We start from the raw sequence: 15,558 nt of genomic DNA, 5'->3' as shown, positions 1-15,558 counted from the left end.
GGCCTACCATCAAAAACAATGGAGAAAATGCATCCCATAACATTTTAACATGGAAAACACAGCCCCTCTAGAAATGCACATATTTTATGCTCTTGTAGGAAGCAATCACTCCCCCATCGCAGACTACAAATTATCTATAACTGAGCTAAAAACATTGGGAATTCAACAAACTTTTGGCTGTCTTTTGAGTGGGTGAAAACAGGTTGGAATCGCATTGATCAATGTATCTACCAAATATTACCCAATTCACCACATTGAAACGAGGTGGTGTGCCCAGTGGGTTAATACACTTACTTCATTACTATAGAGCATTTCAGTTTGTGTGAATTAACCTTCTACATTAACCCAGGGAAGAAGAATCTGCATCATGTCTTTCTAAAGCACTGCGAGATTCACAGAGCTCCACTTGGGCGAGTTCCCACAAAAGTTGTCAGCTTCCATAAAACATGACTCAATTTGGGGCCAGCTCTGGCTTATTATTGCTACTGACGAACAAGATTTGTGCCCATACCACCCAAATGTATTACCTCTATTGGAAAAGAGTCACATAAAATCTATTTATTGTAGCTGACAACGGAGAGAATCTAAACTGAGAAACTGATATACTTTATAATGGCCCTTGACACGAGGCGTTTAGTCGATGGTTCCTGATTAGCCGATGGAGTCCCTCCGATCATGTGCATTCATGTGCACCACCTCGTGTTGGGTAAACAACATTTAAAAGGCTGTAACTCGATCACTTACACTGGGATGGCAAACAGAAGCAGTCTGCTGTACTGAATGAGAAATAGAAAGTAGAGAAGCTTACACGAGGAGGGAGGGGAGAGAAGACGAGGAGAAGGGAGGGGACAGGAGTAGGAGGGGGTGCTGACTGGTTCATTAAATGGTTACCCGGACTTTCTGCTTTTCACTCCCTATCTGCAGTACATGTACATATTACCTCAATCAATCACCCCAACTATCTCGTACCCCAGTATACTGACTTGGTACTGGTATATAGCCTGTATATTTCCTCGTTATTGTTATTTTATTGTGTTACTATTTTATTTGATCTATTTGTAAATGTTCTTACTTTTTAACTGCATTGTTGGGAAAGGGCTCGTAAGTAAACACTTCACTGTAAACTCTACACTTGTTGTATTCGGCCACATGTGACAAATACCATTTGATTTGAACAAGTGGCATCATTAACAACATGGCCCCCAGCAGCAGTCACAGCAGCCAGTCCAGTACACAGCAGCACTCTCTGCCCGTAAACGGTGGAGGATGCTTGATGAATGCCCACCACCACGGAAAAAGCACCTTTAATGAAATCACTGACGCCAATCTTTCCAGCTCTTTTTCGTGTGTTTGTGTGTGTCTGTATGTGTGTGTGTTTAACCCCCCCCCCCCCCCCCCATTGACTCTTACTGGGGGATCAAATTAACCTTTGGGTGTTTTCCTCACGGTCGGCGTAAACACCGAGAGGACTTGGCTGATTTATGTGGACGTACAGAAAGTGTGAAGGAGAGAAAAAAAGAGAAAAAAGAGAGAGAGAGTGATTGCATTCTTCACATTCTCCTTCTCCCTCACGCATGGAACGTCCACATCGTTCATTTATTCAGATAAGAAATGTGCTTCTTCCATCCATTACATCCACGCGGGACATATTTAAGGGACAAACTAAAGGCTACTTATCACCTGCTGCCGAGCTAAATGGACACACATGCACACACAGTCGGTTCTTGTGACTGATGGTGAGCTCTGGAAGGAAGTGGAACCATTGAGAGGCAGGGGTTTGTTGTTAGGGTGAGGCTTTACCTGGGGGGACCCATTGGAGCCCTGCTCTCTGGTCTTCCTGGCTAGTCTTTTCTTTTTCTTGTGCAGCGGTTTGGACTCCAGGATCATCTCCTCCAGCTCAAAGGTGGGGTCGCAGTTGAGCCTCCGCCTCTGGAAGAGGAACAGAAGGCCACAACACAGGATGAACATTTAAAGGGGCAATCTGGGATTTGAAATAGATCATAGCGGCCACCCTGCCACAGTTGTTGGTAAGGAGCTGAGGAAGAAACACAATACAGGATGAAGCATTTATTCTATAGAGCGAGGATGTCGATTCAATCGATCGACCTTCCCTATCTCTCCTACCTGGCCGGCTGTAGTGACCACAGGGAATTCACTCTATAATCACACACCACAGGGAATCAGATACTGTAATTTCCTGTTAGCTTGGTAACCAATGACAGCCTGTAGTGTTGCTGTTATCAGTCAACAGCTGATAGTCCCCTTGAATCAGTGTCCATTCATCGTTCAACTCCTCCATGAGCTGTCAGGTATGAAGCGAGGGTTCACAAGTCAAAGCTCCGCTCCCTGGCACCAAACGATCGGGTGTTGGTAAGGTTGTGCAAGGATGGGAGGTAGGTACAAGCTTAGCTTACTGTGCCAACCGAACAGCTCTACCTACTGCATGACGGCTGATGACGCCACTACCGTGCATGCATCATTTTACCTGCTTGTCACACACCTGCTTCCTAACACCTGAGGAGATGCAGAGGCTGTATGTGTATGTGTGTGTGTGTGTGTGTGTGTGTGTGTGTGTGTGTGTGTGTGTGTGTGTGTGTGTGTGTGTGTGTGTGTGTGTGTGTGTGTGTGTGTGTGTGTGTGTGTGTGTGTGTGTGTGTGTGTGTGTGTGTGTGTGTGTGTGTGTGTGTGTGTGTGTGTGTGTGTGTGTGTGTGTGTGTTGTTTGTGTGTGTGTGTGTAAGAGGCATGAGCTCTAATGACCCGTAACGGCCTCCTCAGACCAGCAGGGGGGCCGTGGTGACGCACGTCTCTGTTTGGGCTGTGGCAACGTCGTGGCAACGTCGGCATAATGTTGTGGTCTGACTCACGTTGGGGATGAAGCCGGGGGGCAGCTGTTTGTTGAGCACAGTGTCCCAGTTGACATCAGACAGCAGGTCTAGATCCTGCAGCTCAGCCAGGCAGGACACACGCTGGTGCACGTCAATACACAGCAACTAGAGGAGGAGAAGGGAAGAGGAGGAGGAGTAGCAGGAGGAGAAGAGAACAAGAGGGGAGGAGAACAGAACAAGAGGAGAGGGGAGGTAAAGAGGAGGAAGAGCAGGAACACACACATCACACACACCACAGGAATGTAGATGAGTGGTGTAGGGGTAGGCTACTTCAGCACTGAGCTACAGTTTGTCTGTAGTGGAGAATTACCAACATAGAATCGGATCACTCAGCCTTATAGGCTTCCAGTTATAACCTCATGATGACAAAGGATACGGCTTACATGGCTTACAAAACCGATCATCCTAGCATGTAATAACAATTAGTCTTTCAAGGAATGTAGGGGTCAAATACAACTCTAGTTCAAGTAAACAAGGTCATGGCTCAAAGGTCACCGGTTGTCAATAGCATACAGTACAAAAACAATGCACATTTATTATTCATTCGGGGAATTTAGGGATGAAATACAAGGTGACCAAGTGTCTACAGTACACAGTATGCAGATCTTTCTGTACCTTTCTGAGCATGGTCTTCATCTCCAGAGACCAGGCTATGGGGTAGCTGGGGTTGACCTTGTGGAACATCTGGAGGATCTCATTGGCCGGTGTGCTGGAGCGCATGACGTACGGCCTCTGGAGGGCCAGGACAGAGCATTATTATCACACAGAGGTCGTCAGGGTTACCGGGTCCTCACACAGAGATACACACAATAGTCCCTAAAACTGCCTGAAGAGAAATGTCTAAATCTGGATTTAAACTAGACCACATCAGTCTTATGCTGTGTTACCTCTCTCAGGGGAGAGACAGTTTTCCTGTGTTTGGGATAGATTATGGCTGGGGCTGTGACAGTGATTGATATGCGGTGCTTTAAGGATGCCAGGGCTGGCTGCCACTGATAGTCCAATCCAGCCGGGCCTGGGGTGAGGGGGTTTAGAGCCTGGGGAGAGGGGGCTCAGAGGGCTGCTGTACAGCTTGACCCTGTCATACTACAGTAGGTACCCAGCAGGAGCTTAGTGGGAGTACTGCCCCTGTCCTCCCTGTCTTTTCTTCTCCTAACTAAAGATATGCCCTGAGTGTAGTCACAGGCTGGTCCCAGATCTGTTGGTAAAACAACACAAACAGGACCAAGCTAGGGTAATTACACCTTCATCTGAATGGTGAGGCTGGCTGAGATGGGTATTTTCATGATAATATTAAGGGGTATTTTCATGGTTATATTAAGGGCAGGCTTGGAGGGAAAGGTGTTGTCACTGTCTCTTCTTTTCTTTCTTAAATGACTATTCTAGGAGCAGTAACAGCATGTATTGTAGGTTTTAGCATGCATTATTTACAGGCTGGGGATGGGCTGTGATGGGCTTTGTTTCTGTACCTGTCCTCGCAGAAGCTCGTAGGCAGTGACGCCCAGAGACCACCAGTCCACAGAGAAGGAGTAGCCAGGGTGTATTCCCTCGTGTGGCTGGAACAGCTCCGGGGCTGGGGGGAGGGAGGCACGGACACAATCAGCTGTCATTGCTCATCCAGACTGGACAGTAGTACTAGTTAGTACTGAAAACCAACACTTTTAAATGGAACCAAAAAAGGAACCCATCAAAACTGCTACTGAAAACTCACAAAAAAACGCTAGAACCAAGCCCTTCAAAACCCTTCACCAAAAAGGACTCTGTTCCTTTTTATAAATAAATGAATGTTCCTGGAGATCCCCACCCTCTGAACACTTGGAATATGAATGTACTTTATTTCGATTAAATTATACATTATCCTTTACGGCAGTCTTAAATCGGGATCTAAATCCATCGTCTCCTCCTCCCTCCCTCTCCTCTTCTGTTCCCTGCTGCTTCCTCGGTGTCAGTCCCACTAAACTGATCCATTCGTCATGCCTCTTAATCACGCTGGACGAGACACACCGGTCGGCCAGGACCCGGGGTCAATGAACTCCACAGTCGAATCAGTCTGTAATTCTATTCATTTACATCCGATCCCCCAGAGCAGAAGGAACAACATTGATCTGATACTGTATGGTACGTTACGAAAGGGAAATGTAAGAAGCATAAGCATCCACATTGAAAGGGAGATATATTTACTCTGAAACTAGAAAGACACAGTACTGTAGCGTTGAGCTGTGTCGTCTTCACATTAGCTCAGTGGTATAAGTGTTGTGTAGCTACTTACCCATGTACGGTTTGGTCCCTGCGATAGACGTGGCTCTTAGATCGTCTTTGACGATGGCAGCGATGTTGAAGTCTGTCAGGTGACAATGTCCTGTAGAACGGAAACAGGAGAGAAAGTCGTATTCGGAATTCTTGATTACAGTTTATTTGAATCGAGGTTTATAGGCAGTCTACTGACAACCGGCAGCATTCAGGCATCAAGCAGCTAAAACTGTCTTTGCCCTACATTGTGCTGTGCTGGGTGGGGTGCCCGAGTTAATGCAGTCGTTAGTAATAGGGCATTCTTTGTTTGAACTCACAGTTCACTCTGGCTGCATTCATAATGTAGTCACCGTGAGTGAATGATTTGGTTGGGGGTTAAATGGTGTCGCTCCCTAGAGCAGGTCACAGAGGGAATAGCAGCCTCAGTGCCTGCTGCCAAAGCCACCGGCTAACCTTTCTGTGTGTGGGGTGGACTGAAGCCTCAGCCATGCACACTGAACACCCTTTTTTATAAGCTGATGTGTGTGTGTGTGTGTGTGTGTGTGTGTGTGTGTGTGTGTGTGTGTGTGTGTGTGTGTGTGTGTGTGTGTGTGTGTGTGTGTGTGTGTGTGTGTGTGTGTGTGTGTGTGTGTGTGTGTGTGTGTGTGTGTGTGTGTGTGTGTGTGTGTGTGTGTGTTTTTAACCAGAAGTCCCCACAACAATAGTAAACAAACAAAAATTTGACCAACTGGTGACATTTTGTTGGTCCCAACAAGGTCAAATGCTATTTCTAGGGGGTTTAGACTTAAGGTTAGAATTAGTGTTAGGGTTAGGAGCGAGGGTTAGTTTTAGGGTTAGGAGCTAGGGTTAGGTTTACGGTTTGGGTTAAGGTTAGGGTTAGGTTTAGGTTTAGAGTTCGGGAAAATAGGATTTTGAATGGGACTGAATTGAGTGTCCCCAGAAGGTTAGCTGTACAAGACTGTGTGTGTGTGTGTTTTATGCCACAGAGCTAGAATCGCAAAGCTACCAGTATTTTACCACAGTTACCAGAAACTTCAGTAATTTTGGTAATTAACAGAAAATCTTTGGTAATCTATCGTAAATTTGGTAACGTATACTTGAGTAACTTGAAAAAATGACTCGGACAAAGTATACATTGATTTATATCTGTGTCCATAATGTCCATTAGTTTCTAGTAGATAGGCCACATGGTTCAGGAGAAAATAGCCTAATTAATGAAAAAAGCATTAATCAACAATGGCCTTATTTTCAATTAACTCTGAAACTCTTTCAGCTATTGACTGTGTTCACAACGGCCACCAGTTTGATGCCAGAACATCGGAAACAAATACATACTGACATAGTAAAATAAAAGTGTGTGAAAAAAATACAAAGGACATTTCAAGACGAAACCCTCATAAACATTTTGGTTTACTATCCTTGTGGGGACATTTCGCCGGTCCCCAACGGTCCCCGCTAATTTTAGGCTTAGGGGTTAGGTTCAGGGTTAGGGTTAGAGGTTAAGTTTAAATTTAGGGTTAGGGTTAGTGTGTGCACACACATTTGTGTTCATGTGTGTGTCTGTAAAATCACAAGAGAATGACCAAGTATGGCAGTGATGAGAATGCGTTTCACCAGGCTCCCTCACGGATTGTCTCTCTGCTGTGAACCCTATGCAACATTAGGCATGAAGGAGGTGGCCACATATTTTATGGTGCTGCTGGGTCCATGAACTATACCCCTGTCACTGGACCTAACCTGCAGAGGGCAGTGCAGGACCTAACGCCTTCTGTCACCCTATTGACAGTGTGTCCATTTGTTTATTATTTGTGTACTTGGATCCCCATTAGCTTTTGCAGATGCATCAGCTACTCTTCCTGGGGTCCACAGAAAACACAAAACATGACAAGTAACTCAACTCTGATAGACAAGGACAGTCACGCACATTTAAAATACAACGATCTACAACAACAAAAAAATCGAACAAAAATAGTATACAAACAATACAAGTGAAAAATCATGTGTGCGTTTGTGTGTGTGTCCCCACAGTCCCTGCCGTTCCATGAGATGTTGTTTAATCCATTTGTTTTTAACGTCATCTTGCTGTTTGCTTGAGTAATTGGAGACGGAAACGAGTTTCATGTTATCATGGCTCTGTATAATACTGTGCGTTGCCATGATTTCATTTTAGACTTGGGGACTGTGAAGAGACCTGGCGGCATGTCTTGTGGGGAATGTACTGTATGGGTGTCTGATTCTGAATGCTATTTGATTACGCTGACAAACTGGGCATTTTCATCACAGTTATATTTCTCATGAAAACTAGAAGAGAAGCAGTTCATCTCTTGTTATCCCTCAACCAGGAAACACTGGCATCCATGTTGTTGATGTTAGATCTATATGTGCAGTTAAGGGCAAGGCATAATGCTCTGTTTTGAGCCAGCTGCAGTTTTGCTAGGTCTTTCTTTGCTGCACTTGACCATATTACCGGACAGTAATCAAGATGGGACAAGACCGGAGCCTGATCAACTAGTACAGTTGATTTTTGAGTCAAACATATTTTAATAACAGACATACCCCTCCCTATTTTCACAACAACGTTTCAATATGACTTGACAGTGATAATTGACCATCCAATGTTATACCTCGGAGTTTAGCTTCGTCAACTTGCTCAATAGTCACAACTTTTATGCACAGCTCTAGTTGAGGTTTAGGTCTTGGAGAATGTTTTGATTTTAGTTGTAGATGTATTTAAGACCAGTTTATTATTAATCACACATTCTGGTACTGACTGTAACTCCTTATTTTAAATTTGAGTGAGCTCACTGGCTTTGGGTGCTGACATGTAAAGTGTGTAATCGTCCGCATATATTGTGTGTGTGTGTGTGTGTGTGTGTGTGTGTGTGTGTGTGTGTGTGTGTGTGTGTGTGTGTGTGTGTGTGTGTGTGTGTGTGTGTGTGTTAATTGTTTTTCTGAGATACTAAATGCTATTCTCATCAGAAAGGGCACATGAGGTAAAGATAGGTCAACTATTCCAGGACTCCTTGTGCTCCTTGAAAACACTTCACGGGGATGCACTTTTGACCCGTGTTGTTTTTCAAAGTTCAGTGGTAAACTTAAGGTAGAAAAACCCAGGCTGAGCTGGACTCGGCTCCTGTGTAATGACAAATTGTGTTCCAGGAGAGCAGCTCAGTCCTGAGGCTACTGCATTCAGACATCTACTGTAGTTGACAGGCTATGATCAGGGGACATGTACATGAGCAGGTAATGTCTGGATAAAGAGCACAGGCACAGCATGAGAAAGAAATAACGTTGAAGTTAATAGCATCTCAAGTCCTGAGGGCAAAAGAGACAGGCTCTCTCTCTCTCTCTCTCTCTCTCTCTCTCTCTCTCTCTCTCTCTCTCTCTCTCTCTCTCTCTCTCTCTCTCTCTCTCTCTCTCTCTCTCTCTCTCTCTCTCTCTCTCTCTCTCTCTCTCTCTCTCTCTCTCTCTCTCTCTCTCTCTCTCTCTCTCTCTCTCTCTCTCTCTCTCTCTCTCTCTCTCTCTCTCTCTCTCTCTCTCTCTCTCTCTCTCTCTCTCTCTCTCGCTCTCTCTCTCTCTCTCTCGCTCTCGCTCTCTCTCTCTCTCTCTCTCTCGCTCTCGCTCTCTCGCTCTCTATAGGAGGTTAAACCAGAGAGTGGGAGAAAGAGAGTGTGTGCGTGTGTGTGTGCAAGCAAGCATGTGTGTGGAATGGTGTGTCTGTGTGTGCGTGAGTGTGTGTGTACACGTGTGCCCGCCTTCATGTGTGTGTGTGTGTGTGTGTGTGTGTGTGTGTGTGTGTGTGTGTGTGTGTGTGTGTGTGTGTGTGTGTGTGTGTGTGTGTGTGTGTGTGTGTGAGTGAGAATGTTTGTATGTATGGTTGTGTGTGTGTGTGTGTGTATGCACAGACTATATGTGGCTGCATAATGGTAGCGCCATTGATAAAATCTAAACTTATCTATCATTCATTCAGTGGAGGTCGTTCCTTACACAGCATGGATGGAATAACACACCACATAATTTGTGTACAGACATAATTTACGACATAAATCATTGGCTGAGCCGTCTTACCGTGTTCGTCCAACAGAATGTTGTCAGGTTTGATGTCTCTGGAAAGCACACACACACACACACACACACACACACACACACACACACACACACACACACACACACACACACACACACACACACACACACACACACACACACACACACACACACACACACACACACACACACACACACAGAGCAGCATTAGGTCACTGACCATCTCCATCAACATCACCATGACAATATTGTATCGTTGTTGGACAGAGAACAAATCAACAACAAAAAATGTGTCATGTCACGTTACATCCTTAGAACAATATCGGCCTAGAACAAATAAACAAAAACAACACACGCAGAAACTCACAGTATGTCAAACACAGTTATATCACTAGCAATAATGTCCCAATGTCTTTAAATTGGACTGACAGGAACTGTGCTTTTCCAGCCAAACATTCACTGCATCCCAAATGGGCTGGAGAATCAGGCCCTCGGAATCAGGTTGTGTTCTAAATGGCACCCTATCTATCCAAATAGACTGCACCACAGAGCATTGTCGTCAAAAGTAGTGCAGTCTATTTGGATAGATAGGGTGCCATTTAGAACACATCCTAATTCCGAGGGCCTGATTCTCCAGCCCAGTCAGAACAACCTGGTCTCAGAAAAATTTGCATTATTCTGTTTGCAAATCCGTATTCATTTGTGGATGTCCATCACACAGTTTGTAAATGTTATGAATTACAATATGTATTATAAGTTACAAATTTACATAACATACAATATGTTACGAATTTGCAAAAGTACAATATGTTACAAATTTGGAAAAATATACAATGTGTTACGACTTGCAAAAAACGTATATGTTACATATTGTAGCTAGGTGGCTAACATTAGCTAGCTCGCTAATGTTAGCTAGGCTAGGGGTTAGAGTTAAGGTTAAGTTTAGGAGTTAGAATTTCTGCCACATCCAACAAGCGCCGGAGCCAATGTAGTACGATTCGATCTTAGTCCTGCATTGATGCTTTGCCTGTTTGATGGTTCGTAGGAGGGCATAGCGGGATTTCTTATAAGCTTCCGGGTTAGAGTCCCGCTCCTTGAAAGCGGCAGCTCTACCCTTTAGCTCAGTGAGAATGTTGCCTGTAATCCATGGCTTCTGGTTGGGGTATGTACGTACAGTCACTGTGGGGATAACGTCCTCGATGCACTTACTGATAAAGCCAGTGACTGATGTGATGTACTCCTTCATGCCATCGGAAGAATCCCAGAACATTTTCCAGTCTGTGCTAGCAAAACAGTCCTGAAGTTTAGCATCTGCTTCATCTCGTTATAGAACGAGTCACTGGTGCTTCCTGCTTTAATTTTAGCTTGTAAGCAGGAATCAGGAGGATAGAGTTATGGTCAGATTTTCCAAATGGAAGGCAAGGGAGAGCTTTGTACGCGTCTCTGTGTGTGGAGTAAAGGTGGTCTAGAATTGTTTTCCCCCTCTGGTTGCACATTTAACATGCTGATAGAAATGAAGTAAAACTGATTTAAGTTTCCCTGTATTAAAGTCCCCGGCCACTAGGAGCGCTGCCTCTGGATGAGCGTTTTCCTGTTTGCTTATGGTGGAATACAGCTCATTGAGTGCGGTTTTAGTGCCAGCCTCGGTCTGTGGTGGTATGTAGACAGCTACGAAAAATACAGATGAAAACTCTCTTGGTAGATAGTGTGGTCTACAGCTTATCATGAGATACTCTACCTCAGCCGGGCAAAACCTTGAGACTTCCTTAGATATCGTGCACCAGCAATTGTTTACAAATATGCATAGGCCCCTGCTCCATGTTTTACCAGAGGCTGCTGTTCTGTCCTGCCGATACAGTGTATAACCCGCCAGCTGTATGTTCTTAATGTCGTCGTTCAGCCACGACTCGGTGAAACACAAGATATTACAGTTTTTAATGTCCCGTTGGTAGGATATACGTGCTTTCAGTTCGTCCCATTTATTTTCCAGCGATTGAACATTAGCTAGTATGCTCTGCTAGGATAAGTAGGGGGAGGAGCAGACTGGGGGCCGAGAAAAGTGCAAGGAACTCAAGATAGCAGTGGCAGCCGTACAGAAAACTCATCCAAAGTGCTTTGACTTCTCAAACACGGCAGAAAGCTACACTACATGATGCCCCATCTCCTTATTAATTCAGCCATTTACTTACAGCGGAGTTGTTTGGAAGGATCACACAACATTATGTGTGGAGAAAAAAGGCACAGCACACCAACATCAAAACCTCAACTCAACTGTAAAGTATGGTGGAGGGAGCATCATGGTTTGAGGCTGCTTTGCTGACACAGGGCCTAGACAGCTTGCTATCATCGACGGAAAAATGAATTCCCAAGTTTATCAAGATATTTTGCAGGAGAATGTTAGGCTATCTGTCCACCAATTGAAACTCAACAGAAGTTGGGTGATGCAACAGGACAACGACCCAAAACACAGAAATAAATCAACAACAGAATGGCTTCAACAGAAGAAAATACGCCTTCGGGAGTGGCCCAGTCAAATCAAATCAAATCAAATCAAATCAAATTTTATTAGTCACATACACATGGTTAGCAGATGTTAATGCGAGTGTAGCGAAATGCTTGTGCTTCTAGTTCCGACAATGCAGTAATAACCAACAAGTAATCTAACCTAACAATTCCACAACTACTACCTTACACACACACACAAGTGTAAAGGGATAAAGAATATGTACATAAAGATATATGAATGAGTGGTGGTACAGAACGGCATGGCAGATGCAGTAGATGGTATAGAGTACGGTATATACATATGAGATGAGTACTGTAGGGTATGTAAACATAAAGTGGCATAGTTTAAAGTGGCTAGTGGTACATGTATTACATAAAGATGGCAAGATGCAGTAGATGATATAGAGTACAGTATATACATATGAGATGGGTAATGTAGGGTATGTAAACATTATATTAAGTGGCATTGTTTAAAGTGGCTAGTGGTACATTTTTACATAATTTCCATCAATTCCCATTTTTAAAGTGGCTGGAGTTGAGTCAGTATGTTGGCAGCGGCCGCTAAATGTTAGTGGTGGCTGTTTAACAGTCTGATGGCCTTGAGATAGAAGCTGTTTTTCAGTCTCTCGGTCCCTGCTTTGATGCACCTGTACTGACCTCGCCTTCTGGATGATAGCGGGGTGAACAGGCAGTGGCTTGGGTGGTTGTTGTCCTTGATGATCTTTATGGCCTTCCTGTGACATCGGGTGGTGTAGGTGTCCTGGAGGGCAGGTAGTTTGCCCCTGGTGATGCGTTCTGCAGACCTCACTACCCTCTGGAGAGCCTTACGGTTGTGGGCGGAGCAGTTGCCGTACCAGGCGGTGATACAGCCCGACAGGATGCTCTCGATTGTGCATCTGTAGAAGTTTGTGAGTGCTTTATGTGACAAGCCGAATTTCTTCAGCCTCCTGAGGTTGAAGAGGCGCTGCTGCGCCTTCTTCACAACGCTGTCTGTGTGGGTGGACCAATTCAGTTTGTCCGTGATGTGTACACCGAGGAACTTAAAACTTTCCACCTTCTCCACTACTGACCCGTCGATGTGGATAGGGGGGTGCTCCCTCTGCTGTTTCCTGAAGTCCACAATCATCTCCTTTGTTTTGTTGACGTTGAGTGTGAGGTTATTTTCCTGACACCACACTCCGAGGGCCCTCACCTCCTCCCTGTAGGCCGTCTCGTCGTTGTTGGTAATCAAGCCTACCACTGTAGTGTCATCCGCAAACTTGATGATTGAGTTGGAGGCGTGCATGGCCACGCAGTCGTGGGTGAACAGGGAGTACAGGAGAGGGCTCAGAACGCACCCTTGTGGGGCCCCAGTGTTGAGGATCAGCGGGGTGGAGATGTTGTTACCTACCCTCACCACCTGGGGGCGGCCCGTCAGGAAGTCCAGGACCCAGTTGCACAGGGCGGGGTCGAGACCCAGGGTCTCGAGCTTGATGACGAGTTTGGAGGGTACTATGGTGTTAAATGCTGAGCTGTAATCGATGAACAGCATTCTCACATGGGTATTCCTCTTGTCCAGATGGGTTAGGGCAGTGTGCAGTGTGGTTGCGATTGCGTCGTCTGTGGACCTATTGGGTCGGTAAGCAAATTGGAGTGGGTCTAGGGTGTCCGGTAGGGTGGAGGTGATATGGTCCTTGACTAGTCTCTCAAAGCACTTCATGATGACGGAAGTGAGTGCTACGGGGCGGTAGTCGTTTAGCTCAGTTACCTTAGCTTTCTTGGGAACAGGAACAATGGTGGCCCTCTTGAAGCATGTGGGAACAGCAGACTGGGATAAGGATTGATTGAATATGTCCGTAAACACACCAGCCAGCTGGTCTGCGCATGCTCTGAGGACGCGGCTGGGAATGCCGTCTGGGCCTGCAGCCTTGCGAGGGTTAACACGTTTAAATGTTTTACTCACCTCGGCTGCAGTGAAGGAGAGCCCGCAGGTTTTGGTAGGGGGCCGTGTCAGTGGCACTGTATTGTCCTCAAAGCGGGCAAAAAAGTTGTTTAGCCTGTCTGGGAGCAAGACATCCTGGTCCGCGACGGGGCTGGTTTTCTTTTTGTAATCCGTGATTGACTGTAGACCCTGCCACATACCTCTTGTGTCTGAGCTGTTGAATTGCGACTCGATTTTGTCTCTGTACTGGGACTTAGCCTGTTTGATTGCCTTGCGGAGAGAATAGCTACACTGTTTGTATTCGGTCATGCTTCCGGTCACCTTGCCCTGGTTAAAAGCAGTGGTTCGCGCTTTCAGTTTCACGCGAATGCTGCCGTCAATCCACGGTTTCTGGTTTGGGAATGTTTTAATCGTTGCTGTGGGTACGACATCGTCAATGCACTTCCTAATGAACTCGCTCACCGAATCAGCATATTCGTCAATATTGTTGTTGGACGCGATGCGGAACATATTCCAATCCGCGTGATCGAAGCAGTCTTGAAGCGTGGATTCAGATTGGTCGGACCAGCGTTGAACAGACCTGAGCGCGGGAGCTTGTTGTTTGAGTTTCTGTTTGTAGGCTGGAATCAACAAAATGGAGTCGTGGTCAGCTTTTCCGAAAGGGGGGCGGGGGAGGGCCTTATATGCGTCGCGGAAATTAGTATAACAATGATCTAGGGTTTTCCCAGCCCTGGTAGCACAATCGATATGCTGATAGAATTTAGGGAGTTTTGTTTTTAGATTAGCCTTGTTAAAATCCCCAGCTACGATGAATGCAGCCTCAGGGTGTGTGGTTTCCAGTTTACAAAGAGTCAGATAAAGTTCGTTCAGGGCCATCGATGTGTCTGCTTGGGGGGGAATATATACGGCTGTGATTATGATTGAAGAGAATTCCCTTGGTAGATAATGCGGTCGACATTTGATTGTGAGGAGTTCTAGATCAGGTGAACAGAATGACTTGAGTTCCTGTGTGTTGTTATGATGATCACACCACTTCTCGTTAATCATAAGGCATACCCCCCCGCCCCTCTTCTTACCGGAAAGATGTTTGTTTCTGTCGGCGCGATGCATGAAGAAACCAGCTGGCTGCACCGACTCCGTTAGCGTCCCTTGAGTTAGCCATGTTTCCGTGAAGCAGAGCACGTTGCAATCCCTGATGTCTCTCTGGAATGCTACCCGTGCTCGGATTTCATCAACCTTATTGTCAAGAGACTGGACATTGGCGAGTAGTATGCTAGGGAGTGGAGCGCGATGTGCCCGTCTCCGAAGCCTGACCACGAGACCGCCTCGTTTGCCCCTTTTTCGGCGTCGCACAGGGTCGCCGGCTGGGATCAGATCCATTGTAATGGGTGGAAGGCAAAACACTGGATCCGTTTCGGGAAAGTCATATTCCTGGTAGGAACGATGATGAGTTGACGTTAATCGTATATTCAGTAGTTCCTCCCGACTGTATGTAATGAAACCTAAGATTACCTGGGGTACCGATGTAAGAAATAACACATAAAAAAACAAAATACTGCATATTTTCCAAGGAACGCGAAGCGAGGCGGCCATCTCTTTTCGGCGCCGGAACTCTTATCAGAGTCAGAGTCCTGACCTCAACCCGATTGAGATGCTGTTGCGTGACCTTGAGAGCAGTTCACACCAGACATCCCAAGAATATTGCTGAACTAAAACAGTTTTGTAAAGAGGGATGGTCCGAAATTCCTCCTGACCGTTGTGCAGGTCTGATCCGCAACTACAGAAAGCGTTTGGTTGAGGTTATTGCTGCCAAAGGAGGGTCAACCAGTTATTAAATCCAAGGGTTCACATACTTTTTCTACCCTGCACTGTGAATGTTTACACAGTGTGTTCAAAGACATGAAAACGTATAATTGTTTGTGTGTTACTATTTTAAGCAGACTGTTTGT

The 15,558-nt window shown here is 45.6% G+C and overlaps 1 protein-coding gene across 2 annotated transcripts in view; it reads right to left on the bottom strand.

Moving 5' to 3' along the window:
* Positions 1-15,558, bottom strand: part of LOC139583970 (serine/threonine-protein kinase 32A-like) — an 81,889-nt gene that overhangs the window by 14,197 nt on the left and 52,134 nt on the right. For both annotated transcript variants that reach the window (XM_071415459.1, XM_071415467.1), the window contains exons 6-11: positions 9,205-9,242; positions 5,156-5,245; positions 4,356-4,459; positions 3,502-3,618; positions 2,866-2,991; positions 1,801-1,929 (exon numbers count right to left, since the gene is read on the bottom strand). In XM_071415459.1, coding sequence (XP_071271560.1) covers positions 1,801-1,929; positions 2,866-2,991; positions 3,502-3,618; positions 4,356-4,459; positions 5,156-5,245; positions 9,205-9,242 — 604 coding nt within the window. The remainder of the gene's footprint in view (positions 1-1,800; positions 1,930-2,865; positions 2,992-3,501; positions 3,619-4,355; positions 4,460-5,155; positions 5,246-9,204; positions 9,243-15,558) is intronic.

The sequence above is a fragment of the Salvelinus alpinus genome, chromosome 1 (assembly GCF_045679555.1).
Source record: "Salvelinus alpinus chromosome 1, SLU_Salpinus.1, whole genome shotgun sequence".
Classification (NCBI taxonomy): Eukaryota; Metazoa; Chordata; class Actinopteri; order Salmoniformes; family Salmonidae; genus Salvelinus; species Salvelinus alpinus.
Note: the sequence above shows the minus strand (reverse complement) of the source record. Positions and strands in the feature narration are given on the sequence as shown.